The 26,711-nt window shown below is 36.8% G+C and overlaps 1 protein-coding gene across 1 annotated transcript; it reads right to left on the reverse strand.

The window, feature by feature from the left end:
• Positions 1-23,099: 23,099 nt before the first annotated feature.
• LOC114398446 (F-box/kelch-repeat protein At3g23880-like) lies at positions 23,100-24,772 on the reverse strand. Its single transcript, XM_028360643.1, has 2 exons — positions 24,596-24,772; positions 23,100-24,438 (listed from the first exon to the last, which is right to left on the reverse strand). The coding sequence occupies exon 2, from the start codon at positions 24,400-24,402 to the stop codon at positions 23,245-23,247; it is 1,158 nt and encodes a 385-aa protein (XP_028216444.1). The 5' UTR covers positions 24,403-24,438; positions 24,596-24,772; the 3' UTR covers positions 23,100-23,244.
• Positions 24,773-26,711: the final 1,939 nt, after the last annotated feature.

Below are 26,711 nucleotides of genomic sequence, written 5' to 3' on the forward strand. Positions count from 1 at the left end.
CTGCATTTCAAAGATACCTTTAGGGGAGGACTATTCACAGATACTCATTAGATGTTAGATAAGTTAGTAAAACAAATACAGCAATTTATCTACCAAACAATGGTATTGGGCTTGCAAATTCATTATTTGTTATTTACTTTCCAAATTTTTAAATAAATACTACTTTCATGGCATTGCAATTTATGCTGTACAGGACTAACAACTGGTCATCCTATATCAAACAGTTCTAAAAGTATACCAGTAATGCATACAAACAATTTGACAGTAGTTTTCGAATAAAACATATAAATACCTGAGTTCGAGGCTTCGGCACAATTCACTTTCCAACAATGACCGCAAGACCAGTTTTAATTAATTTCGAAACAACAATGACCTCTACCTTCTGAACAATGCCTATCACCACAGGATAATTTCAAAGTCAACAGAAGCACAATAAATCTTATCATAATAATAATAGGAAGAATTTTATAGCTTTATATCAACATAAGTGAACTCAAAAACATCAATGACTGTTCACCAATCAGACCAGCTTTGGACCAGAATCCTATTTTCTAACTACAAGGGATGGGCCTAATAAAATATGAAATGCAATTAGTAGGTAACAAGGCAAGGTGATTTAATAGCAAGCTGAACCTAAGGACCTTAAGAGTATTTATTTTATTTAACTTTATTTGTGATTAGATATAAAAGTTTAGTCTTAAAATATGAATCATTTAGTACTCACTACATAAAAAATTAGATTTCATCAATGCTCCCTCATCACCCAAATCCAAAAATTACTTCAACATCGTTCACAACAATATAATTTTTTCACCAAAAGAAAGCAATATAATTCTTTCTTGTCCATATCATGCCACTTCACCCCAACTACAACCAAATTAACAAGGCAAATGCTTCCATCTTTCTTTCACTGAATAGAGATTACAGTTTTATATTCTACCCATTGATTAAAAAGGCCACTTAAATGAATTACCCTTTGAAAGCCCTTGAGTAACTTAATGTCTGTTCAATTAAATTAACAGAAGCATATGATCAACTCGCACTCCCCACTTATGAAGCTAACGGACCTCAATGAAAAAGCCCCCATCACAGACTGCCATGCAGACGCGAGTCAGTGGTTTAACACCCATGGGGAAATTTCGGGCAATACAGAAAAAGGAATAGAGGGGGAGCACGAAAAAGCATTGCCTCTTGAGGTATCTATGCCTCACAACAACATTTTGAATATCACGAATCCCAGCATGGTCTATGCTGCCTCTGGTCAACACGACTTAAAAGTGGCATCTGAGGAAATGGGCCAACAGACATGTGGCCCAACTCTTTCTGCCCCAAAGGTTTATGTGAGAAGAAAGTAGGTGTTGAGGAGTAATAGCAAAGCCCAACAGCTTGAGAAATCAATTGTGGACTTCAACCCAGCCTCTAAAACTGACCCTCCGCCTTCATTAAACGAGGACTCTATAGAGCTGCAATGTGCCCTTTTGAAGGAAATGGGCTTGACTTATGGGGAAGATGATAACAAGGTTAAGGGGCTATTGCTGGATATGGAGAATAAGTATAATATGATGGCAGCAGAGAAGGGAATTAAAATTCAACAATTATGATCTTTGTCTCCTATAACTCTAGAGGTCTGGGGAGGGGAATCAAGTGGGCTTCTGTTAGAAGGCTCATTGTAAAGCACAAAGTGGACCTTGTCTATCTTCAAGAAACCAAAAAGGGAGAAATTTAATAAAAGTATTTGCCAGGCCATTTGGGGGGAAAGGTAGAAGTTTTTTAATGCTTGAAGGGACATGTATTAGTAATAATCAGAGGATGATGATTGTCAATGTCTATGCTCCCTGTGATCTGGTTGGGAAGAAAGCTTTATGGGATGATTTGGCAGGATTTGACTTTGTATCTATTTGCTATTTTCAGTACATCTAGTACTGAACTATTATTAATATAATTAATTTTTGCTGTGCAAAAAAAAAACCAAACCAACTTTGGAACATGATTCTGGTTTCTAAATACAATGGTTGGAGGGGTTTGGGTCAGGGGCCTAGAAAGCTATACTTCTCTACTTGGTGGGCTGACTTTAGGGTCATCATAATGAAAAGGAAAAACATGCATTCCTAAGTCTAAATTAGCTCTGTCTGGTACTTTATCTATTCTAATATAAATTATCTTTGCTTTCCAAAAAAAAAAAACATGCATTCCAAGCATCATCATAGCTCAAAATATGCATTCCAATCATATTGCCTAGTCTCAGCTTACTCAAATATCAATCATATTAGTTAGTCTAACTAGGGTTTCGAAACATCACAACAGAGACAGACCATTGAACAATGGATTTTCATCATTAACATACAACAGAGACATACCTTCGATGGCTTCCAAGGGAGTCTTAAAGCCAAGCACAATGGACTTCCAAAATCGAGTCCCACCCTTTCCTGGACTCGATTTTTTCCTAGTTTTCTTTGATCTGCGAAAGTGAGCAAATGTTCAAACGAGGAACGCCTAATGTTAAAACCAAAGGACGTACCTCAAAAGATAAGTGCCAGACACGAACTTCACAAACATGAACTCGACAATGTGGTTGCAGTCATGGAAGCGCAGCCCAGTTTGCGACAAACACCAACTCAGGCAGAAGGAGAAACAACAAGAACGCCCTGGGAGTACCCTTTCCAGGACTCTTTCCTTTCCTAGTTTTCTTCGACCTGCGAAAGTGAGCAAATGTTAAAACGACGAACGCCTAATGTTAAAACGAAAGGACGTACCTCAATCGATAAGTGGTAGAGACGATCTCCACAAACACGATCTCCACAATGTGGTTGCAGTCACGAAAGCGCAAGCCAGTTTGAGACAAAGACGAACTCAGGCAGAAGGGGAAAGAAGAAGAACGATAGGGTTCAAGTGCGCGGGTTGTGCAATTTCAGAATTTTAATATATAATGATAACAACATCGGTTTTTTAAAAATAACCGATGTTAGCATCAACTACGTAACATCGGTTTTCTTAAAACCGATGTTAACATCGACTCGATAACATTGGTTTTTACAAAACCGATGTTAACAACGGCATACTAACATCGGTTTTTCTGAAACCGATGTTAACTACTCCATAGTAACATCGGTTATTAAAATAACCGATGTTAATATCGACTAGTTAACATCGGTTTCGGTAAAACCGATGTTAATTAAGTCTACTTATTTACAAAAATGCCACCGCGCTTTTGTTAACATCGGTGTTGTGAATAACCGATGTTAACCGTCCGATGTTATATCTAAAAATAGTAGTAGTGTTAGAAATATTTTTACAAGTAAATACTTACTTCTAGAGATGTATATTTGTCGATAAAGTTAAATTTTCCTTTCCAAAACAACGTTTTGTTGCTGTGTTATCTTTTTTTTTTTTTTGTTTAAGCTTAGTGTGGCTGACTGGCTTAGGGAAATTTTCTCTAGTCTGATGACTTTAGCGTCGACTAGATTCACCTTTTGGTTATATGATTCTATTTTTTGTAAAATTTCTTTACTTTTTGTTATCAAACTCAAACCAATTATTGACTCAGTCAGGGTACTAAATCACTAGGTCAAGGGTAGAGTAAGTGAATTAATGGTTGACTGACATGACTTGGATTATATTAAAAAATACTAAATAATTCATAACATGTAAGATTTTATACATGAATAATATAGAGTCCATATAATTATAATCATATAATTGTATGTATATAGAGAGAGAGCACGACTTTTGTGAGAATATGGGAACAACTAATAACAACCATCAGATCAATATTAAAAATAATAAACCATTGAGATTAAAATATTAAAAATTTCTAATTAAAATTTAAAATATCATCAAATCTCAAAAAAGTTAACAAAACAACAAATAAATATATAAACGTCTCAATTATCATTTCCTAAAATATCACAATTGACCCATCACCATCATGATTGTCGTTGTCAACATCATAACCACCGTTGTAGCCCCATTATAATTATCGAACCCATCATTGCCATCCTCAACCGTCACCACCACCATTGTCAACCGCTATCACCTTTGTCAACGTCGCTACCACCACCATGACTACCATTGCAACCCCACCATGATTGTCATTGCCACCACCTTTGTCATCAGTTGTCACTACCACTGCTGCCATGATCGTTGTCGTCGTCACTACCACAACCGCCAATGACGATGGCGGTCATGGCTGACAATAGCAACGATCATACCGACAAAAGCGGTGACAATCATGGTGATGGTGATAGGTTAACGCTAATTTAGATATTTTAGTACGTGATTTGTTTGATAAATCTTTTAGAGATTTAATGGTCATATTATTTTTAATTTTGATTTTTAAATATTTTAATCTCAACCACCTATGTGTGTGCGTGTGTGTGTGTGTGTGTGTATGTGTGTGGCTTTCAAGTTTTTATTTTATTTTCAAGAGAAATTAATTTGTGGCGGCTTTTAGTCGTCAAAACCTATTTAATTCTTTTAAAAATTACCCGCCACAAAATGAAACAAAATAATAATAAAATATTGCCACATCATCATTTAATGGCTCAGATAGACAATACGGACTAAAACCTTAATGGAAAAAATGTTCAAAAACCTTGACTGGTCAAACTTTTGTTTAAGGACTAAAACCCGAAATACTATGGGAGTACCATACCATTCAGAGAATCGTTCAAACAAAATAATAGTAATTTGAAGGCAACGTCACATAAATTGAAAAGTACCAAGGTCTAAACAAATAACCAAAGCCAAGAAGTCTGAAATGCTATGGAACATAGTAACCTAATTAAAGAGAAACAAGTCATAGAGTTCTAAAGTTTATGATAATTAATGGAAATCTAAGGACCAGCTGGAGGATCAAAGCAACGACGAATAAAGCTCATGTCATCCTCATGTCGCATGATGTGTCAATCCATTGAATCAAACCTTTCTCCGACAAAGGCATGAAGATCCCGAAGCTCACTAAGGATATCATTCAGTAATGCAGAGGATGGATCTCTTGGTGGTGGAGATGGAATGCATTCGTCCGGAGCATTAGTTGGGAGATCCTGTTTATGAACCCATTGACCGTCTAGATCTTTCCTATACCCAAAGGATTCAACTGCAGTGGCTCCAATGGAAAATGAACATTTAACCTTGACAAAAGGTTCATTAGCAAGAGGAATGCTGAAGTGTTGTAGAATCAGAGTAACTAGGTGTGGATAAGGGAGAGGTGCATTTACCCGTAATGCCTTATGCATACGGTAGCGAACAAGATGAGCCCAGTCAATTTGGTGGCCAATTTGTAGGGCCTATAACATAATTAAATCTTTCTCAAAGGCTTGAGCAAGGTTTGCGGAATGAGGAAGCAACACTCGACATAGTATTTAATGCATGATACGACATTCAAAGGTAAATAAACCAGCAAGTAAACGACTAGCCATATAAGCATTTTCAACACTGACCATTTTTCGGGTATCATGACTAGAATAAATGGGTTTCCAATCATCAATTAAGGCTCCTTCAAAAGGGACACCCTGACTACTCAATTTTGTGAGAGAATAAAACAAAGACCGGTCAACAATAATGGGTATTTTGTGGACTTTAGAAAATATGACTCCATCACGAATTTCCAAGTTATTATAAAAGACACAAACTAATTTTGAATAATAATGAAATTTCAAAGTCATAAAATCCACTAATTCAGAGTTTTGAAAAACTTGATAGCAGTCAAAGGTTTCTCCCTCAAAGATATCAAAATCAAGCAATATAGGATCAAGAAGGACACGATTGGAAAAGAAAGAGTAATACCTCTAATGTTGCTCATTGGAAGAAAATAGAGTAAGAGAGTGTGGTGAGGAAAAGGATGGATTAGGTGGTGCTGGAGAGTCATCGGAAGCATTGTGGCGGCGTTGGCCTGCAGTGGTAGTGGAGGAGGATGAGCCCTTTCTCTTCTTTGATGATTCTTCCATTTGAGGAATAATCTAGAAATTTTGATCAGTTGGGTTTGTAAAGGATTGAAAAAGAGGAATTTTGCACTTTGTTTGATGGGATTTGGTGAAGAAATGAAGAAGTTATGAGGATTAGAAGACTAGAGAAGGTTTTGAGCCGTTGGAGAGAGAGAGAGAAGATGAGGTTTTGTGCTTAGAGAGAGAGAGAAAAAAAATCTGTATTTATAGCCAGGGATGACTGGTGATCAATTATAGCTCTTTGAAATCGATTACAATCATGCTGAGTAACTGCTTAACTGCTTCTGGTAATCAATTACACCACCTTTGTTCTTTGGTAATCGATTACAGGTGTTGATAATCGATTACATATCCTAAAACTTTTAAATATGCAAGAGAACAAAGATCATAGGCAATTAAATTGATTAGGAGTCTAAGTCAAATTGGTCAAAAAGTCCTAATTCTCTTCTAATAGTAAAGAAGCTTTCTTTTGGCAAAGGTTTTATAAAGATATCAACCAATTGATTCTTTGTGTCAACAAACTCTAATACATAATCCCCCTTTTGAACATGATCTCTAAGGAAGTGATGCCATATTTCAATATGTTTTGTTCTAGAGTGCAGAATGGGATTTTTGGATAGGTTGATTACACTCGTATTTTCACAACGGATAGCAATATGATCAAGCATTAAGCCATAATTAGAGAGTTGTTGTCTCACCCAAAGGATTTGTGCACAACAACTTCTAGTAGAAATATATTTCACTTTTGCAGTGGATAAGACAACACTATTTTGCTTTTTGTTATGCCATGATACTAGTGCAGAACCAATAGAGTGGCAAGTCCCAATAGTGTTTTTTCTATCAGTTTTGCATCCAGCAAAATCAAAATCAGAGTATTCTACTAAGTTGTAAGATGAATTCTTAAAAATAATAAAACATTGGTTTTCCGGTAAAACTGATGTGAATATGTTGTATTAACATCGGTTTTTTAGCAAAACCGATGTCAACGTTGATGATGCATACACTTATTTGGTGTAGTTCTTTGTGTACAACATCGGTTATGTGTACATAACCGATGTTAATGTTCAAATGTTCACATCGGTTATTTATAACTAACTGATGTTAATGTACAAGAGTTGACATCGGTTATCTACAGATAACCGATGTTAAAATACAAACGTTGACATCGGTTATACACAAATAACCGATTTTAATATACATACGTTAATATCGGTTTTCTATTACAACCGATGTTAAGGTTCATATCGACATCGGTTTTTGTAAATAACCGATGTTGTTTATGATATTAACATCGGTTTTTGTTAATAACCGATGTTGTTTTCAAGTATTTTTTTTATATATACTTTATGTTCTTACAGTAAACCCAAAATTGTACCTGTCAAATGCAATTTCAGGCCCAATTCACAGCAAATAAATATTTTATTCTGCTTTCAAGCAGTTTTAATGATAATAAACATCAAATAATTGATTTATCATAAAGAACAATCATCAAATGAATTTAATGTTCATGTTACATAGAAAATGTAAAAAATGTTAAACCAAAGTAAACTAAAGCTAAAGATAATGTCCCTAAATCCTAGGCCTGATCTCTAACTCGGAGATAAAACTGTGCCCACTGGATCCGCAATGCTTTTAATCTCTCTGGCTCCAATGGTCTAGGATCGTTAAAATATTGCATGATGAAATAAATCATAATAAGTTAATAATGTAATACAAATTATATATAAATCAATTTTGTTTGAAATAAACTTACTGCTTCCCAATTATTCCTAAAAGTTCCTAAAATGATGGTGAACATCCAGTGCATCACATAGTAGCCGCACTCAGTACTTCCTTTTTGTCTATTACACTAAATACATAATGAAATTTGGATATTAATTAAACAACTAGTGTACAGACACATAAAGAAATATATATAAGTAGAAGTTTTATGTAAATGACGTACCTTGACGACAATCCACCTAGCAGAAGCCTTTGATTTAGGCTGTGGAGCATCATCAAGACTCTTGATAGCACTGTTCCATATGAGTAACAATTAAAAACTGGTATTGTATGTTGAGGTATTACAATGCAAATGTATTGAAAAGAACACTAACCTATTAATAATCCCCTTAAGGTAGTTGTCTGGCCTGTAATGCAATGAACAAAACCAGACAACTAGGTGTTCCTTGGGCAGGATGATAACCATCTGCCAGTGTCCGTTGCAATGGAACCTAAAATGGGTTAGTACATTAGTAAACATTAATTAAATTTAGTTATTTTGTGACTTACCCATTTAGGTAGGCTCCAAGATAGACATCGCGTTGTGTACTCTGCATCCAACTCTTTATGTAACTTTCAGATTCAAACTGTGATTGCCCAAACCTCTGAATGGACTGTGGCTCGAGGAATCCATAGATATCAGAATTCCCCACTCGCATACATGTTTCAGTGAGATGCCTGTTTATGTTAAGTCAAAGTTAAATATTTATGAATTGAAAGCCATAACTTAGGTAATTAAAAGCCTTTTATATAAAGACTTACAAAATCCACAACTGTAACATTGATATGCTGAGACATTGACCACCGTGTGTGATTTCAGAGAGGTCTTCGTGCTTTATGTAGAGGGGGAAATCTGGATTAAAGACCCCGAACACGGTGGCATCCCATCTAACCTGATAATGCCTCAAGAAAAGCTCTGGGATGATCAATGTCATCAGATAAAGCGGATCATCGACCTCCAGATCGGGCTTCGGAGGTGGTTTTGCCGGAGACACAGCTGTTCATGAAACAAAGTTAAATAGCCTAATTTGAGGCACACTTAATGAATTATTTTAAAAAGAATAAACATATGGTAAGGACAATAAGTACCTGCTGTGATAAAGACTTGACCAGATGTGTCGGCCAAGCAAGGATGGTGTGAAGTGCATGCCCCACTAAGGAAACCTCATCAGTGGGTACAGGAACTGGAGCATCTGCATCTGTAACCTCCTCCACACTCACCTTTACTTGGCCAGGCAACAAAGGAGTGCTATGAACAACAGTGGATTCCTCATAAACTCTCCCCATGGCAACCAGGTGGGCAGGATCTGCTTCTATGTACAAGTCGTACCTGTCAGAGTCACCCGTCTCAGGATCGTTTCCTGAGGTATCAACACAACTCCCCTTTGTGCTCACTCGAGGACTGGAGGGACCAACCAGAGGCTTAGGAGGCACTGCAAGTCCCTAAGATTGCATCTGCGACTGAAGCTGGCTGAAGGATGCCATGACCTGCCTCGTTACTTTCTCTGTGACGAACTCCTCTAGCTGGTCCCTGATCTGCTGGGTAAGCTACTGTAATTCGTCAGGAGGCAGGAAGGAAACGCTATGGGACGTCTGTGGAGCCGATCCAAAGTATTGCTTGATGGTGACACCAGCTCCAGCAGCACGGACACGTCCAGTGTGCTCTGGACGTCCAATAGTAGCGGCGAGAACATCCTGACGTCGATGGGGGACGAACGATCCATGTGTGGCCTGCTCCTCAAACGAATCTTGCACAGAAAACACACAGTGGTACACGACATTCTCAAAATATTGAAACATAATTGTAATGGTTAGTTGAAAATGACTTACAATCTTCTTAGCGATTTCCTTTGCAGCCTCAGTCATAATCTCCCCTGTCTTCTTCGTGCGGGCCATCTTCCACTTCACGTGGCGTCTGACCGGGGATGGATGGTCGATGACGCCATCAACTCTTCCTGACTGTGCAGCTTCCTCTAGCTTCTTCTTCGTCTTCTCAGCCAGGAGCTTCTGCTCCAAATAATCATAACCCCCACGAGACAAAACGTGGGGGGCAGTATTCTGCTTCTGGATGGCCTGTGCCTTCATGCACACATCCTGAAAAAATTAAACAATAATGTTTGAAATGGGTAGAATGAATTATAACAACATCATGTTTAATATTAAAAACAACTTAAATGGCGAGGAACATACCTCTCAGGAGGGTCTCTACGAGTCTGGCAAAACTGGGCCCACTTTTCCTTGCTGATGCCGTATTTCTCACAGACAGTGTCCTCGACACCGTCCTGATCGGCTGCATGGGCCCATTTCCTCGTGAGGTCTGATTTAAACTACCTCCATCTCTCCCCCACGGTCTGCAGTAACTTCCTTTTCGTCCTACTGTCAGAAGCCTCTGGGATATCAAATTCTGCCTGACAACATCAAATAAAGTTTATTTGTTACAATAATGTATTTTTTGGCTATTAATTAAACAAAATCAAATAAGGAAACAAAAATACCTGAATATCCTCCCAAATCAGGTCCTTCTGAGCAGTAGGGACCTCTTTCCAGTTCTCGTAGGTGACGTCCACCTTATCACGTGCCACAATCCCCAAATATGATCTTAATTTCTTCCTATGGGGACCGTCGGCCTTCCCAGTAGCAGGATCAACATGCACCACTGGTCTCTCAGCACCAGATGGTCTAGTGGACAACGATCGTAGACGTGAGGCTTTGCGTGTCCGCTTCACGGCAGACAGCGAAGCCGATGCGTCCGAAGGAGGAGGAGGAGAAGGAGGAGGAGTGGAGGCAGGTGGAGAACCCATGATCTTTTATACAATAACATACAACAACATACAAAATAGGATTAGTCAAAAGAGGATCAGTCATAAGTTTTTTTTGGAAGGCAAAAGTATAATATTATTAATAAAACATAACTGGACCAGAGGTACTTAGGAGATCAGATACAAGACACCCAAGGTGCCACCTTCCAAAAACATAAAACCCAACAAAACCCCACCACAAAAGGAGACAAGACAAATTAACCAAAGGACTCCGAAACATTGGTAGTTCTGCTTTTTAATTGTGATTTGGGGCAACCATGTTATAAAAAGTCTATTACATGTAATCAACAGTCAATGTATGCTTGATGGAATATAAATACTATAGTTTCAAAAATACGCATGTACATGGCATCCTTAGGACTTCATGCAGCTGATGTTTGTCGCCAGTTTCATCATCCACCACCCTTTTCTTCTCTGCCTTCTCATGTTTGTTGTTGTTAAACCCATATTTATGCCTTCTTCCCTTCATGTCTTGTTTTATCACAACTTTATCCGAATTTCCTATCTTCAGCACAGTTGAATCTCCTGTCTTATTGTCCAATGACACACTTTGATGGCCTATATCTCTTTTCTTCGTATGTTCTAGTGGTTCAGCTTCAGAATGCATAGAGCAATCTGAATTTTCCAGTGATCACCAAAGGCTTCTGCATCAGCATTGACACTCTCCACCCTCTTTGGTTTATGCTTCTGTGTTGCATTATGTGCTTCCTCCTTATAATTCTTAGATTTATTGGAGGTCCCACTAGAAGAATCAGCACCAATCCGTGCCTGTTCCTCCTCTACCAGCTCAATATCTTTCGTTTCACCATTGCTTTTGTAAACTACACTGTAATTTATAAAACAAAAGTTGAAAGGAAAGATATTGAGCTGGTAGATGAGGAAGAAGCAAAGATTGGTGTTGATCGTTCTAGTGCAACCTCTAATAAATGTGAGATTTATAAGGAGGAAGCACGAAATGCAGCACAGAAGCATAAACCAAAGAGGGTGGAGAGTGTCAATGCTGATGTAGAAGCCTTTGGTGATCACTAAAAAATTTAGATTGCTTTATGCATTCTGAAGCTGAAGCACTAGAACATACGAAGAAAAGAGATACAGGCCATCAAAGTGTGTCATTTGAGAATAAGACAGGAGATTCAACTGTGCTGAAGATAGGAAATTCGGCTAAAGTCGTGATAAAACAAGACATGAAGGGAAGAAAGCATAAATATGGGTTTAACAATAATAAACGAGAGAAGATAGTGAAGAAAAGGGTGGTGGATGATGAAACGGCGACAAACATGAGCTATATGAAGTCCTAAGGATACCATCTAAAAGAAAATACTGATGCGTCAATCAGAGAAAAATGTAGTTGTCACTTACTTGCTTTGGTGACCTCTGTCTCTGCACAAAATTACATTAGACGATGTTAATCAATTCTCCTTCATCATGATCATTTCGATTAGCATGAACGTCATCAGCTTCTTCTTCTCCGACAACGTTAGGAGTGATTTGAGCGGTCAAAGGACTAACATAGGTGTCCATGTATGAATCATCATCTTCTACATTAACACCAATTGTTTTGCCCTGCAGAACCACGCACCACCTTTCATCACAAGGGTCTTGCACGTAAAATACTTGTCTAGCTTGTTCTTCCATGATGAAAGGGTCATTGTGGTAACCAAGTTTCTTTAGGTCTACCAACGTAAATCCTATATCATCGGTGCGTACATCGGTGTTGCTGTCAACCCATTTACATTTGAAAACACATACCATAAATTTCACATAGTTAAGCTCCCAAATTTCATCAATGAACCCAAAGTAAGGGATGGAAGCTACACAGGAATTGGCATCATTGACACTTGCAAAGTGTTGAGATTCAGCCCTTAGGGTGACCCTGCTGTTCTGCATTGTACTTTTGTCATCTTGTGCTTTTGTGTAAAATGAATACCTGTTTATGTCGTATCCTTGTCAGGTTATAACATTTCTTTTAGGCCCATCTGCTAGCTTTCTCAATGTTTTTGAAGAATTCTCATCTGCAAAGATTGTATCTTTAAACCAATCACAGAAAGTCTTGTTATGCCTTTTCAACACCCAATTCTTTAACATTTTCGGATTATACTGTTTGACTAAAGCTTCATGCTTAACAATGTATGGCAAAACTTCATTATTCTTGTTCAAGACATACAAGTGAGCTTGTAACAAATCTTCTATCACAAACATTTTTCTCCACATGCATAACATCAATACAATGTCTAACATCAAGATCACACCAGTACAGAAGATCAAAGAAAATGGACCTCTTCTTCCATATGCAACTCTCACTTTTATCCTTTTTTTGGATCTTCCCAAATACAGTATTCAGGTGTTGAACCCGCTGATATACCTGCTCATCAGTCAATGGTATCGGCACAATATCATGCTCTTGACTTCCATTAAAAGCTTTTCTCAGTCGTCTGCAAGGATGATTGGGTGTTAGAAAGCGGCGATGCCTACTGTAGACAGTTTTTCTCCCATGTTTAAGTTGTATGTAACTTGTATTTTCTTCACAGATGGGGCATGCATAATGACCCTTATCACTGTAACCACTGAGATTCCCATATGCTGGAAAGTCATTAATGGTACAAAAAAGCATTGCACGCATTTCAAAGGTCTCCTTGCGAAACACATCAAACACTACAACCCCCTCGTCCCACAACTTTCTCAGATCTTCAACCAACAGACTTAGATAAACATCAATGTCATTTCCTGGCTGTCTTGGGCCCGATATCATCATAGACAACATCATGTATTTTCGCTTCATGCACAACCAAGGAGGCAAATTGTAAATTACTAGCAGAACTGGCCAAGAACTGTGTTGAGTGCTTAAGGTGCCATATGGATTCATTCCATCACTGGCTAGTCCAAGTCTAAGATTTCTTGGCTCTTTCCCGAAATCCGGATACAAACCATCAATCTTCTTCCACTACGAGCAATCAGCCGGATGACGGACCATTCCATCAGAAATCCTTCCATTTGCATGCCATGTAAGGTCTTTTGCATCATCCTCATTAGAAAAAAGACGCTTAAACCTTAGAATGATTGGAAGATACCACAAAACCTTCGTTGGGGGGCCCTTGTTCGAGTTTCATCATAACTGCTTTCTTCTTCATCCTTCACTTTGTACCGTGAAGTCCCACTGATAGGGCATTTGGACATTTCTTGGAATTCATGCCTGTACAGTATGCAATCATTGGGGCAAGCATGAATCTTGTGATACTCCATACTCATCGGACACAATATCTTTTTCGCCTTATAGTAACTTTTAGGCAACGTGTTGTCCTCTGGAAGCAGATTGGGCACTACCTCAAGCAGTGAGGTGAAACTTTTGTCACTCCACCCATACTTGGCCTTCACATTAACCAGACTTAACACAACAGACAACAGGGTTAAGGAATTCTTGCACCCTATATGCAAAGGCTTCTTAGAATCACTATGCAATCCTTCATACACAGGGGTGTGTGCTTGCTGGAAAGACTCTTGTCCAAGGTCACGAATCATGTCCTCTAACCGATCTCCCATTTCTATATCAAACGGTTCAGATTGGGACCCACTCTGCATGTTTGTGGCTTCACCATGCCATATCCACGTCGTGTAATTCTTCTTAATCCCATCACACAATAGATGGTCCCGTATGTCATTGAGTAATTGTCGTCTCCCATTCAAACAGTTGATGCAAGGACAATAATATTTTCCTTCTTCATTCAGTCGACCTCTTTCTGAAGCAAATTGCAAGAATTGTTCGACGCCATCCTCATATTCTGGGCTCATGTGACTTTCATTCATCCAACTTCGATCCATCTAAGCAATTCCATGCATGAAAATCTCACTTTTTTATTTATAGGTGTGGCACTATCCCATTTAGGAAAACTGTCTTTTATGTTAGCTTCAAACGTCAGGGTTACCATTATTTACAAAAATTTGACTAAATTTTGGCAACATTTCGCATTGGTCTCCAAGTACACAACATGACATCAGTCAAATGAATTTCCCGATAATCAAGTATGCACTCAGAGAATAATATGAAATGCATTGAACCGAAATTTAATCAAATTAATGAAAATAATAATAACCTTCACGAATGAATCTAACATAAAAATACCAGTCTCCCCAAACTGTCCAAATAGACAATTCAAGACTAAATACAATGACTAATGCAAACTGTCCGCAAAAGTCATTGCATTCAGTCTCAAACGGGAATCTAAGGTTCACTCAGCATGAACAACAACTTAAGGTTGTAATTGGATTGTTGTCCTCTTCCCCTCCCCATAAATATCTATGGTATAGACATATTTACTGATTTTACCTGTGCTTTGCTATAACTTCAAATTTTTTTTGTGTATTTTCAACTTTCTGCTGTGTGTGTGTGTGTCTGTGGTTATGTATGTGTATGTGTGTCTGGCTATGTGTGTGTGTGTGTCACTGTGCGTGTGTGTGTGTGTCGCAGTCTGTGTGTGTGTGTGTGGCTGTGGTTATGTATGTGTATGTGTGTGTCGCCATGTGTGTGTGTTGTTGTGTGTGTGTCGCTGTGTGTGTGTGTGTGTGGTTATGTATGTGTGTGTGGGTGTGTGTGTGTGTAGCTGTGTGTGTGTGTGTGGTTATGTATGTGTGTGTGTGTGTGTATGGTTATGTATGTGTATGTGTGTGTGGGTGTGTGTGTGTGTAGCTGTGTGTGTGTGTGTGTGTGGTTATGTATGTGTATGTGTGTGTGGCTGTGTGTGTGTGGGGGGGGGGGGGGGGTCTGTGGGTGTATGTGTGTGTGGGTCTGTGGGTGTAGGTGTGTGTGTGTGTGGGTCTGTGGGTGTGTGTGTGTGTGTGTGTCTATGGTTGTGTGTGTGTATGTGGGTGTGTGTGTGTGTGAACAGCACAACCTGCATTTCAAAGATACCTTTAGGGGAGGACTATTCACAGATACTCATTAGATGTTAGATAAGTTAGTAAAACAAATACAACAATTTATCTACCAAACAATGGTATTGGGCTTGCAAATTCATTATTTCTTATTTACTTTCCAAATTTTTAAATAAATACTACTTTCATGGCATTGCAATTTATGCTGTACAGGACTAACAACTGGTCATCCTATATCAAACAGTTCTAAAAGTATATCAGTAATGCATACAAACAATTTGACAGTAGTTTTCGAATAAAACATATAAATACCTGAGTTCGAGGCTTCAGCACAATTCACTTTCCAGCAATGACCGCAAGACCAGTTTTAATTAATTTCGAAACAGCAATGACCTCTACCTTTCGAACAATGCCTATCACCATAGGATAATTTGAAAGTCAAACAGAAGCACAATAAATCTTATCATAATAATAACAGGAAGAATTTTGTAGCTTTATATCAACATAAGTGAACTCAAAAACATCAACGACTGTTCACCAATCAGACTAGCTTTGGACCAGAATCCTATTTTCTAAGTACAAGGGACGGGCCTAATAAAATATGAAATGCAATTAGTAGGTAACAAGACAAGGTGATTTCATAGCAAGCTGAACCTAAGAACCTTAAGAGTATTTATTTTATTTAACTTTATTTGTGATTAGATATAAAAGTTTAGTCTTAAAATATGAATCATTTAGTACTCACTGCATAAAAAATTAGATTTCATCAATGCTCCCTCATCACCCAAATCCAAAAATTACTTCAACATCGTTCACAACAATATAATTTTTTCACCAAAAGAAAGCAATATAATTCTTTCTTGTCCATATCATGCCACTTCACCCCAACTACAACCAAATTAACAAGGTAAATGCTTCCATCTTTCTTTCACTGAATAGAGATTACAATTTTATATTCTACCCATTGATTAAAAAGGCCACTTAAATGAATTACCCTTTGAGAGCCCTTGAGTAACTTAATGTATGTTCAATTAAATTAACAGAAGCATATGCTCAACTCGCACTCCCCACTTATGAAGCTAACAGACCTTAATGAAAAAGCCCCCATCACAGACTGCCATGCAGACGTGAGTTAGTGGTTTAACACCCATGGGGAAATTTCGGGCAATACAGAAAAAGAAATAGAGGGGGAGCACGAAAAAGCATTGCCTCTTGAGGTATCTATGCCTCACAACAGCATTTTGAATATCACGAATCCCAGCATGGTCTATGCTGCCTCTGGTCAACACGACTTAAAAGTGGCATCTGAGGAAATGGGCCAATAGACATGTGGCCCAACTCTTTCTGCCACAAAAGTTTATGTGAGAAGAAAGGAGGTGTTGAGGAGTAATAGCAAAGCCCAGCAGTTTAAGAAATCAATTGTGGACTTCAACCCAGCCTCTAAAACTGACCCTCTGCCTTCGTTACATGAGGACTCTATAGAGCTGCAATGTGCCCTTTTGAAGGAAATGGGCTTGACTTATGGGGAAGATGATAACAAGGTTAAGGGGCTGTTGCTGGATATGGAGAATAAGGATAATACGATGGCAGCAGAGAAGGGAATTAAAATTCAACAATTATGATCATTCTCTCCTATAACTCTAGAGGTCTGGGGAGGGGAATCAAGTGGGCTGCTGTTAGAAGGTTCATTGTAAAGCACAAAGTGGACCTTGTCTGTCTCCAAGAAACCAAAAGGGAGAAATTTAATAAAAGTATTTGCCAGGCCATTTGGGGGGACTCGACTGCCCATTGGGATTATGTTCCTTCTGTGCAGGCTGCTGGTGGCCTATTATGTTTGTGGAATAACTCCATTTTTGAGGTGAATAGGAGGGAGCAAGGTAGAAGTTTTTTAATGCTTGAAGGGACATGTATTAGTAATAATCAGAGGATGATGATTGTCAATGTCTATGCTCCCTGTGATCTGGTTGGGAAGAAAGCTTTATGGGATGATTTGGCAGGATTTGCTATACTTCTCTACTTGGTGGGCTGACTTTAGGGTCATCATAATGGAAAGGAAATACATGCATTCCTAAGTCTAAATTAGCTCTGTCTGGTACTTTATCTATTCTAATGTAAATTATCTTTGCTTTCCAAAAAAAAAAACATGCATTCCAAGCATCATCATAGCTCAAAACATGCATTCCAATCATATTGCCTAGTCTCAGCTTACTCAAATATCAATCATATTAGTTAGTCTAACTAGGGTTTCGAAACATCACAACAGAGACAGACCATTGAACAATGGATTTTCATCATTAACATACAACAGAGACATACCTTTGATGGCTTCCAAGGGAGTCTTAAAGCCAAGCACAAAGGACTTCCAAAATCGAGTCCCACCCTTTCCGGGACTCGATTTTTTCCTAGTTTTCTTTGACCTGCGAAAGTGAGCAAATGCTCAAACGAGGAACGCCTAATGTTAAAACCAAAGGACGTACCTCAAAAGATAAGTGTCAGACACAAACTCCACAAACACGAACTCGACAATATGGTTGCAGTCATGGAAGCAAAGCCCAGTTTGCGACAAACACCAACTCAGGCAGAAGCAGAAACAACAAGAACGCCCTGGGAGTACCCTTTCCGAGACTCTTTCCTTTCCTAGTTTTCTTTGATCGGCGAAAGTGAGCAAATGTTAAAACGACGAACGCCTAATGTTAAAACGAAAGGACGTACCTCAATCGATAAGTGGTAGAGACGATCTCCACAAACACGATCTCCACAATGTGGTTGCAGTCACGGAAGCGCAGGCCAGTTTGAGACAAAGACGAACTCAAGCAGAAGGAGAAAGAAGAAGAACGATAGGGTTCAAGCGCACGGGTTGTGCAATTTCAGAATTTTAATATATAATGATAACAACATCAGTTTTTTTAAAAATAACCGATGTTAACATCAACTACGTAACATCGGTTTTCTTAAAACCGATGTTAACATCAACTCGATAACATCGGTTTTTACAAAACCGATGTTAACAACGGCATACTAACATCGGTTTTTCCGAAGCCGATGTTAACTACTCCATAGTAACATCGGTTATTAAAATAACCGATGTTAATATCGACGAGTTAACATTGGTTTCGGTAAAACCGATGTTAATTAAGTCTACTTATTTATAAAAATGCCACCGCGCTTTTGTAAACATCGGTTATGTGAATAACCGATGTTAACCGTCCGATGTTATATCTAAAAATTGTAGTAGTGTTAGAAATATTTTTACAAGTAAATACTTACTTCTAGAGATGTATATTTGTCGATAAAGTTAAATTTATCATTCCAAAACAACGTTTTGTTGCTGTGTTATCTTTTTTTTTTTTGTTTAAGCTTAGTGTGGCTGACTGGCTTAAGGAAAATGTTCTCTAGTCTGATGACTTTAGCGTCGACTAGATTCACCTTTTGGTTATATGGTTCTATTTTTTGTAAAATTTCTTTACTTTTTGTTATCAAACTCAAACCAATTATTGACTCAGTCAGGGTACTAAATTACTAGGTCAAGGGTAGATTAAGTGAATTAATGGTTGACTGACATTGAGTTTAAAATATTAAAAATTTCTAATTAAAATTTAAAATATCATCAAATCTCAAAAAAGTTAACAAAACAACAAATAAATATATAAACGTCTCAATTATCATTTCCTAAAATATCACAATTGACCCATCACCATCATGATTGTCGTTGTCAACATCATAACCACCGTTGTAGCCCCATTATAATTATCAAACCCATCATTGCCATCCTCAACCGTCACCACCACCATTGTCAACCGCCATCACCTTTGTCAACGTCGCTACCACCACCATGACTACCATTGCAACCCCCACCATGATTGTCGTTGCCACCACCATTGTCATCAGTTGTCACTACCACTGCTGCCATGATCATTGTCGTCGTCACTACCACAACCGCCAATGACGATGGTGGTCATGGCTGACAATAGCAACGTTCATAACGACAAAAGCGGTGACAATCATGGTGATGGTGATAGGTTAACGCTAATTTAGATATTTTAGGACGTGATTTGTTTGATAAATCTTTTAGAGATTTAATGGTCATATTATTTTTAATTTTGATTTTTAAATATTTTAATCTCAACCACCTATGTGTGTGTGTGGCTTTCAAGTTTTTATTTTATTTTCAAGAGAAATTAATTTGTGGCAACTATTAGTCGTCAAAACCTATTTAATTCTTTTAATAATTACCAGCCACAAAATAATAATAAAATTATTGCCACATCATCATTTAATGGCTCAGATAGACAATACGGACTAAAACCTTAATGGAAAAAAATGTTCAAAAACCTTGACTGGTCAAAATTTTGTTTAAGGACTAAAACCCGAAATTTGAATAAGTTTGCCTATCACATAAGTTATGCCTATCAGATTGAGTAAGTTTGTCAAAATTCTGATTGAGTAAGTTTGCCTATCAAATAAGTTATGCAGTTACCCTAGTTTGACCATATGTGTCTCAACAATCAATGGTTGAGAACAATTGAGGAGTCGTGGGTTTTTTATAATTCATAGTGAGCTGATTTGGTTAATCTGATTGAACCAAAATTAATTGTATTAAAAAATGCAAAATTTAATGAAAATACAAAAAGAAAATATGATGCTTTCAAAAGTTCAACAAAAAACCTAAAATTTGTTAGTGGTTCAACTTACAACCAAACAATCATAATGAATTACTAAACTTATGACATAATTAATATATTTTTTATATCTTATGTTACTTATAATGATTTAGCAGTTCAACTACTAATTCATTATTTCGACTAGTGACCCATAAATCTAGGACCTCAACCCTATCATCGATCGATCTGATTTTTATTATTTATTTAATAGAGAGAAAAGAGTGTTTTTATAATTAATAAAATAAACTAGAAAAAATGGACTAAGAATTAAGTCATCAGATTTCTAGCTATATAAAGGAGATTTTATCCATCAGAGCAGTTTTACAAAATATTTTCTACGTTCTCTGCTTATTTTCTCTTACGCTTCAAACAAAACCCTAATAGAGCAATCGGAGGAGGAACCCTAGAGGGCATTGGAAACACCACCATTGCTAATGGAGAACACTTGAATGACTACCTTGAGATAAAGGATGAGTTACTCAAAGTTGGGGATTAGAATGAACATGTGTAGGGATCCCTAGAGGATCAATTTTGGGTTGTTTTATGAAATTCAATTATGTTCTTATGCTTTTAATCACGAATTAACTATGTTTGACAGACCAATTAATGTCCCAATGCAAAATTTTAATGAAATTGATGTGCTCTTGTGTTGAGTTGAACTCTAAAAAATGGAGTTTTATCTAATTGGCATGAATTGATGAAATTAAGTAAGGAGAGGTTTAATGTAAGAGGGAGTGAGACATTCTTTTTCTTGCATGATAATTTTTGTTTTCCATTGTTAATTTAGATGTTTGATTGTGAGTTTGTACTGGTCCCCTTTTGATGGTATTTAGGGATTTTAATAAATTGTTTCAACTACTTATTTGAATTACTATGACAATCTGTGCTTCTGAGAATTTTACAAAGTGCAATGACGTTGAGTTATAAAATTTCGTGTGTAATGTATATTTTTGTGGGGTGTGTGTATGTGTGTTTACATGTGTGTAACGAATTGAATTTGGTGTTCTAGACGTTATACAATTGTTTTTCCTTTGACTTATGAACTCCTTTTGCCTTGCCTTTCATCCCATTGACTTTTACTTATTTAGTTGATTTGTTATGAAACTCTATACCTTGGCCCCTTCACGTTAATCATATAGACAGATAGAGGAATACAACCATGGCCCTAATTATATGATAAGAAATAAAAATTCCAAGGGTTTAGTTTTTTTTAAGTATCTAGCTTGTTTTGTTTATAGAATGTTCATGTCACAGAGAATAGTTTCAAAAATTAATCACTGTGAGGCGCGACGAGTTAAAAATATTTTGAGAACAATTGAGGAGTCGTGGGTTTTTTATAATTCATAGATAGAGTGTGTGCGTTAAAATGTTTTCTAGGTTGGACTTAATCAGGAGGGAGGCCTTCATGTACTCTCCGGAGTCTAGGCCTTGGGGATAAATATATTCGGTTTGAGTGTTCCTCTAAGCCTGTGTTAATCCCATATGGTTGGAGCATTATCGCAAAAATGTGTGACCATAACTGGTATGCCTATGATTTCACTTAGTAAGGAGTGACTTGACTTACCCATTGTGTGGCATGTCTTATCATGTACTCCTAAGTGTCCGACGAGGTTTTTCATTGAAAATGGTAGCATATTGCATGTAGACTTGAGTCTAATATATCAGTTGCATAATGCTTGTGTTTGGTTTTTCATTGAGTTGCAAATTGAGACTTGGTGTTGTTTCTGAAGTGTGTGGTCTTGAATGAGTGTGAACGCTTGTGTATGATTTTTGTGAAGTGATGATGATGTATGTATTGAGTTGAATGCTCTTAGTTCTTAATTCATAGGAATGTGATAACTCATTCCCGGTGTGTATTTTTGTTTGGCATTTTATATGGATATTTATTGTATTTTATTCGAACCCAGAGACGATTGGACTTAGTTTTTCAAGTAAATACTTACTACTAGAGGTGTGTATTCCTCAATAAAGTTAAATTTTCCTTTCCAAAACAACTTTATGTTACTGTGTTATCTTTTTTTATAATCAGTGCAATTGACTTAGGAAAAATGTTCTCTAGTAAGATGACTTCAGCATCAGCTGGATTCACGTTTTGGTTATATGGATCTCTTTGTTGTAAGGTTTCTTTACTTTTCTTTTGAATTAAGTATATTTTTAATACTTGAAAATATAATTGAATTTGAGAATAAATACCTATTTTGATCCCTGAAAGTGTAAAATACTGACAAATTGATCCTTAAAAGTTGAAAATTTTGAATTTAGTCTCTACATGTACAAAAAGTGTGACTAATTGGTTCCATCGTTAACTCTCCTCCATATCTGGTTAGTAAGGATCCGTTAAGTGAGAACAAGATAGACTAGTAGAGTATCACATCATTGATGAAGTGATTGTATAGTCGAACACATTAATAGATCATCGCTAACGGCGGGTAGTAAAGTCGAGCAAAAATGTGACAGCGGGTAGTAAAATAAAGATGTGACTTATTTTACCGGTAGTAAAAGTTATTCAAGCCATTTTATTTAGTTTGTTGCTAAATTTCATGTTTTGTTGCTCTATCTTTTCAAACCACAAGTTTAGCCTCACTATTTTTTTAATTCAGTCATCCATCTCCCACTTTAAAAAAAATCATGATTTTAGCTTCCTGATTTTTTAATTGAGAAATTTCGTCTTTCACTTTAAAAAAATTCATATCTTTAATTCTTATGACCAAATTCAATCGCTGAATGACACACGAACTAAATAATTACAAAAAATCTACGACATGTGTCAACAAAATGTACATAGTTAACTTTAGATATTGGTTACGTGAATTAAAATCGCAGATTGTTTAAAAGTGAAACGAAATGTCTCAATTTAAAAATTAGAGGAGTAAAATCATGATAAAGAGATAAAATTTACATTTTAGCCTACATTTTAGGTTTCCAACATAATATTTTCCCTAAAAAATAAGATTCTACTGCAAGAGAAAATTATGAGGATTTAAAGGAGATGAGAACAAAGTATGAGCCAGGAAAAGATAATGCAGCCAAAACCAAAGCATACACACAATTAGCAATAGCCAATAGAACCATCCAGCAAAGTAAGGAACAACCCAAAATATCCACACAATCTGTCATGTGCATACAATAAATGGTAAGATTCTGAAAACACTTACATAATTTAGCATAAACTCATATAAGCAAACGTACAGTACCTTAATTTCCATATGGCAACACCAAGCTTTGAATATAATCATGGGAGGACATTGGCACTTGGTTGTTGAAATCTTGAGTATAGACTATTCTATTATCTTTCTTATTATAGAGAATAAATTTTAAAGATATATAATTTGCCAGCAACAGGACATCACCTTTTTCAGAGATGCACAGAGGCTTCAGTATTACACAGGGCAGAGGGGCTTGAAGAAGCTCAAGAGTTACATTCAACAATTGAGTCCAAGAATTTTCAACTCCAAATTCCCTCATTAGCCAAACAACAAAATGGGTTCTCCGGTGAACATGAGAAAGACACAAGCAGCCCTTCAATACCCCAAGTTCAGGGCCACAGGGAACTTGAGAAAGACCATTCGGCATCAGCAAATATTTGAATGTCTCCTTGTTTAGATCATATGAAAAAATTACTAATTGATCGACGGTGACAGTTTCCCATTCGTAATCAAAACCCAACTTGCGAATTGCGAACCAGTTAACAGTGCCACTCACAGGTTGTCCACATTTTTCTCCCAAAATGGGGAATGCCGGACAAGTTAAAACCTTTCTCCAATGAGTGTCACCTAAGCGGTGAACTCTCACCTCCCAATTTTGTGACTTAATATTCGAAAGGACTAACACCACCTTGTAAGTGTCACTCCGATCATCATAAGCAAACCCACACTTCACTTGATACCACCAAAGTTTATAATTGCATGAGCGAAGACATAAGTGTGGTGAATCTTCAGACATGATCCTTGTGGCCAGGTTACAAAACCAGACCCGGTATTCACTGAATTCACCTCTAGCAACCAAATTAATCAAGCAAACCAACCCATTGCAGGAACCTATAAATAAGTATCTGTTGTCTAGCTGGTGGCAACCATTGTCAACAGTGGATGATGGGTTCTCAAGTAAACTACATATAGAGCATGGGGCGATGCCTGGGAGATCCCTCATATCTTCAAACACAGTATTAATTTGACACCTTAATAGGACATGGGTGTTTCTAGATGACCTTTGAAGGTTCAATTTGACAAAGTGTGCTTGGAAGATGAGGGAATTCCAAGTCCTAGAAACACACCTGAAACGCATAAGAGATTTGACGGGAAGCCATGCCAAAATTTCTTCTATGAGGTCCTGAGGGAGCTGGGCCATTGCCATCTTAGTTGGGTCACCCAATGTTGTTATTTCAAAACCCTAGCCAGCAAGAAGAACAATACACATACTTTTCAACAAGGACATGTGCGGATTTTGGACAAGCATGGATAACAAAAAAATTAAACCCAAACCTAGAACACTAGAATGCAAAAAGGAAAATTAACAATAAGAAGCAAAAACACATAAATGAACTCACGGGATCAAGATTGACGGAATGAAACCTGATGTTAGTAATGGTGTGATTTCAAGAGTTTGGAGTTCAATCAAGGTTTGACTTTTCTCAAACATAAATTCTAAGGAAAAAGCACTTTGATCGCTTTATCTAGAGAAGCCAAACACTGCTTTGACGATGTCGATGACGGAAGGAAATCTGGTTCAGAGAGATTTGGGATTTGGGAAATAAAAAGAATAATAGAGGAGCGTAGTATTTTAATTACTAACATTAGCATTCATTTGACTGCACTAAGCATTCTAACGTTAGCATTGTCGTGGCAAAGGCTACGGTGGGAAACCATAACAAGTCTCCCATCGTGGAAAATTTAATATGAACCCTAGATTTTCTCAATTTTAATTTGATGGTTCAGAATTTTTTACTTTTTTCTAATTTATTTCATTCCTTTCTCGATATACCATTCCTTCTTTTTTCTCCTCTAAAGAAGCAACAAGAAGAGCTAGCAATGAATCCAAAAACAAAATTGATCAAACCTCTAAAAAATATGGTCTAATCAAAATTACTTGCAAGCTAAAATAAACAAAAAAATCATCATATTTCAAACTCCAAAATGCAAATAGAACAAAAAAAGTTGATTAATTAAACATAAGCATTATCGATTTGAGAACTAATACAATTTGTGAAATAGGGGGAAAATGAAAAAGAAAGAAGGTAAAAATGAAGAAAAAAATCCTTGGTGTTCATTTAAAAGCGACTGTATCTAAAGGTGAAAAATTGGTTTCCAACAATGGTAGACTTGCCATGGTCTCTCATCATTGCCTTCACCTTTACATTACTAGCATTAGCATTCACTGCAAGGACAGGAAAAAAAATACAACTATATTCTTTCAAACAAGAAGTACATACAATCAAATTCATATATTACCTCTGATGTTGGTGGAACTTATCATTGGAAAGAAACATGGGTAGGTGCATTGACTATAATAAATTGAATTTCAGTCACATTATCTACAATAGGCCGTCAAGGTAACTTGCATGAAAAAGAATATAACGAAGTTAAATAAAGGATTTAATAGAAGAATTTTGAAAATTTTAGGGACCAAATGCAGTATATTATTTTTGAAGGACTAAATCCAATAGACAAAAGACAATGTTTGGGGGACTAAAATCATATTTAACCTTGTAATTATTATGATTAAAAATAATAAACGTTTGAGATTAAAATATTAAAAATTCAAATTAAAATTTAATATATCATCAAATTGTCACTACTATTGTTGCCATTGTCATCAATTGTCACGACCATTGCTGTCATGATCGTTGTCGTCGTCACTACCGCCATCGTTGATGATGACAATGATCATAGCAACGATCATACCAGCAAAGGTGGTGACAATCATGGTGATGGTGAAGGGTTAACGCTAATTTAAATATTTTAGGACATGATTTGTTTGACGAATGGTTTAGAGATTTAATGGTTGTATTATTTTTAATTTTGATTTTTAAATATTTTAATCTCAACCACCTATATATATATATATATGTTACTACCATACAAAATAATTAACTTGGTTTAGTGGTTCTACTTGTTACAAATAGCTATAGGGACCAGGGTTAGAATCAACCCCTGCAAGAAGTAAGGAAAGGGAGATAAGTCATGCAGTTAACCTAGTCTGACCATATGTATCCCAATTTGGCCCGATCAATCAATGGTTAAACCAGTAACTTAGTTCGGTTGAACTAGTAAGCTAATTTAGTGAACTTAATTAAACCGAAATTAATTATTTTAAAAAATGAAAATTTTAATGAAAATACAAAAAGAAAATATGATGCTCTCAAAAGTTCAATAAAAAACCTAAAATTTGTTTAGTGGTTCAACTTACAACCAAATTATCATAATTAATTACTAAACTTATGACAATTAATATATTTTTTATATCTTATGTTACTTATACTGATTTGTGTGGTTCAACTACTAATTCATTATGTCGACTAGTGACCCATAAATCCAGGACCTCAACCCTATCAACAATTGATCTGTTTTTAAAACTTGGCTTGTACACTAATGTTGTATTTGGACTTTGGATGGAGAATTTTAACATTCAAAGCAATTAAAATGCATGATATTTGAATTACTTAC

Source organism: Glycine soja, chromosome 19 (genome assembly GCF_004193775.1).
Source record: "Glycine soja cultivar W05 chromosome 19, ASM419377v2, whole genome shotgun sequence".
NCBI lineage: Eukaryota > Viridiplantae > Streptophyta > Magnoliopsida > Fabales > Fabaceae > Glycine > Glycine soja.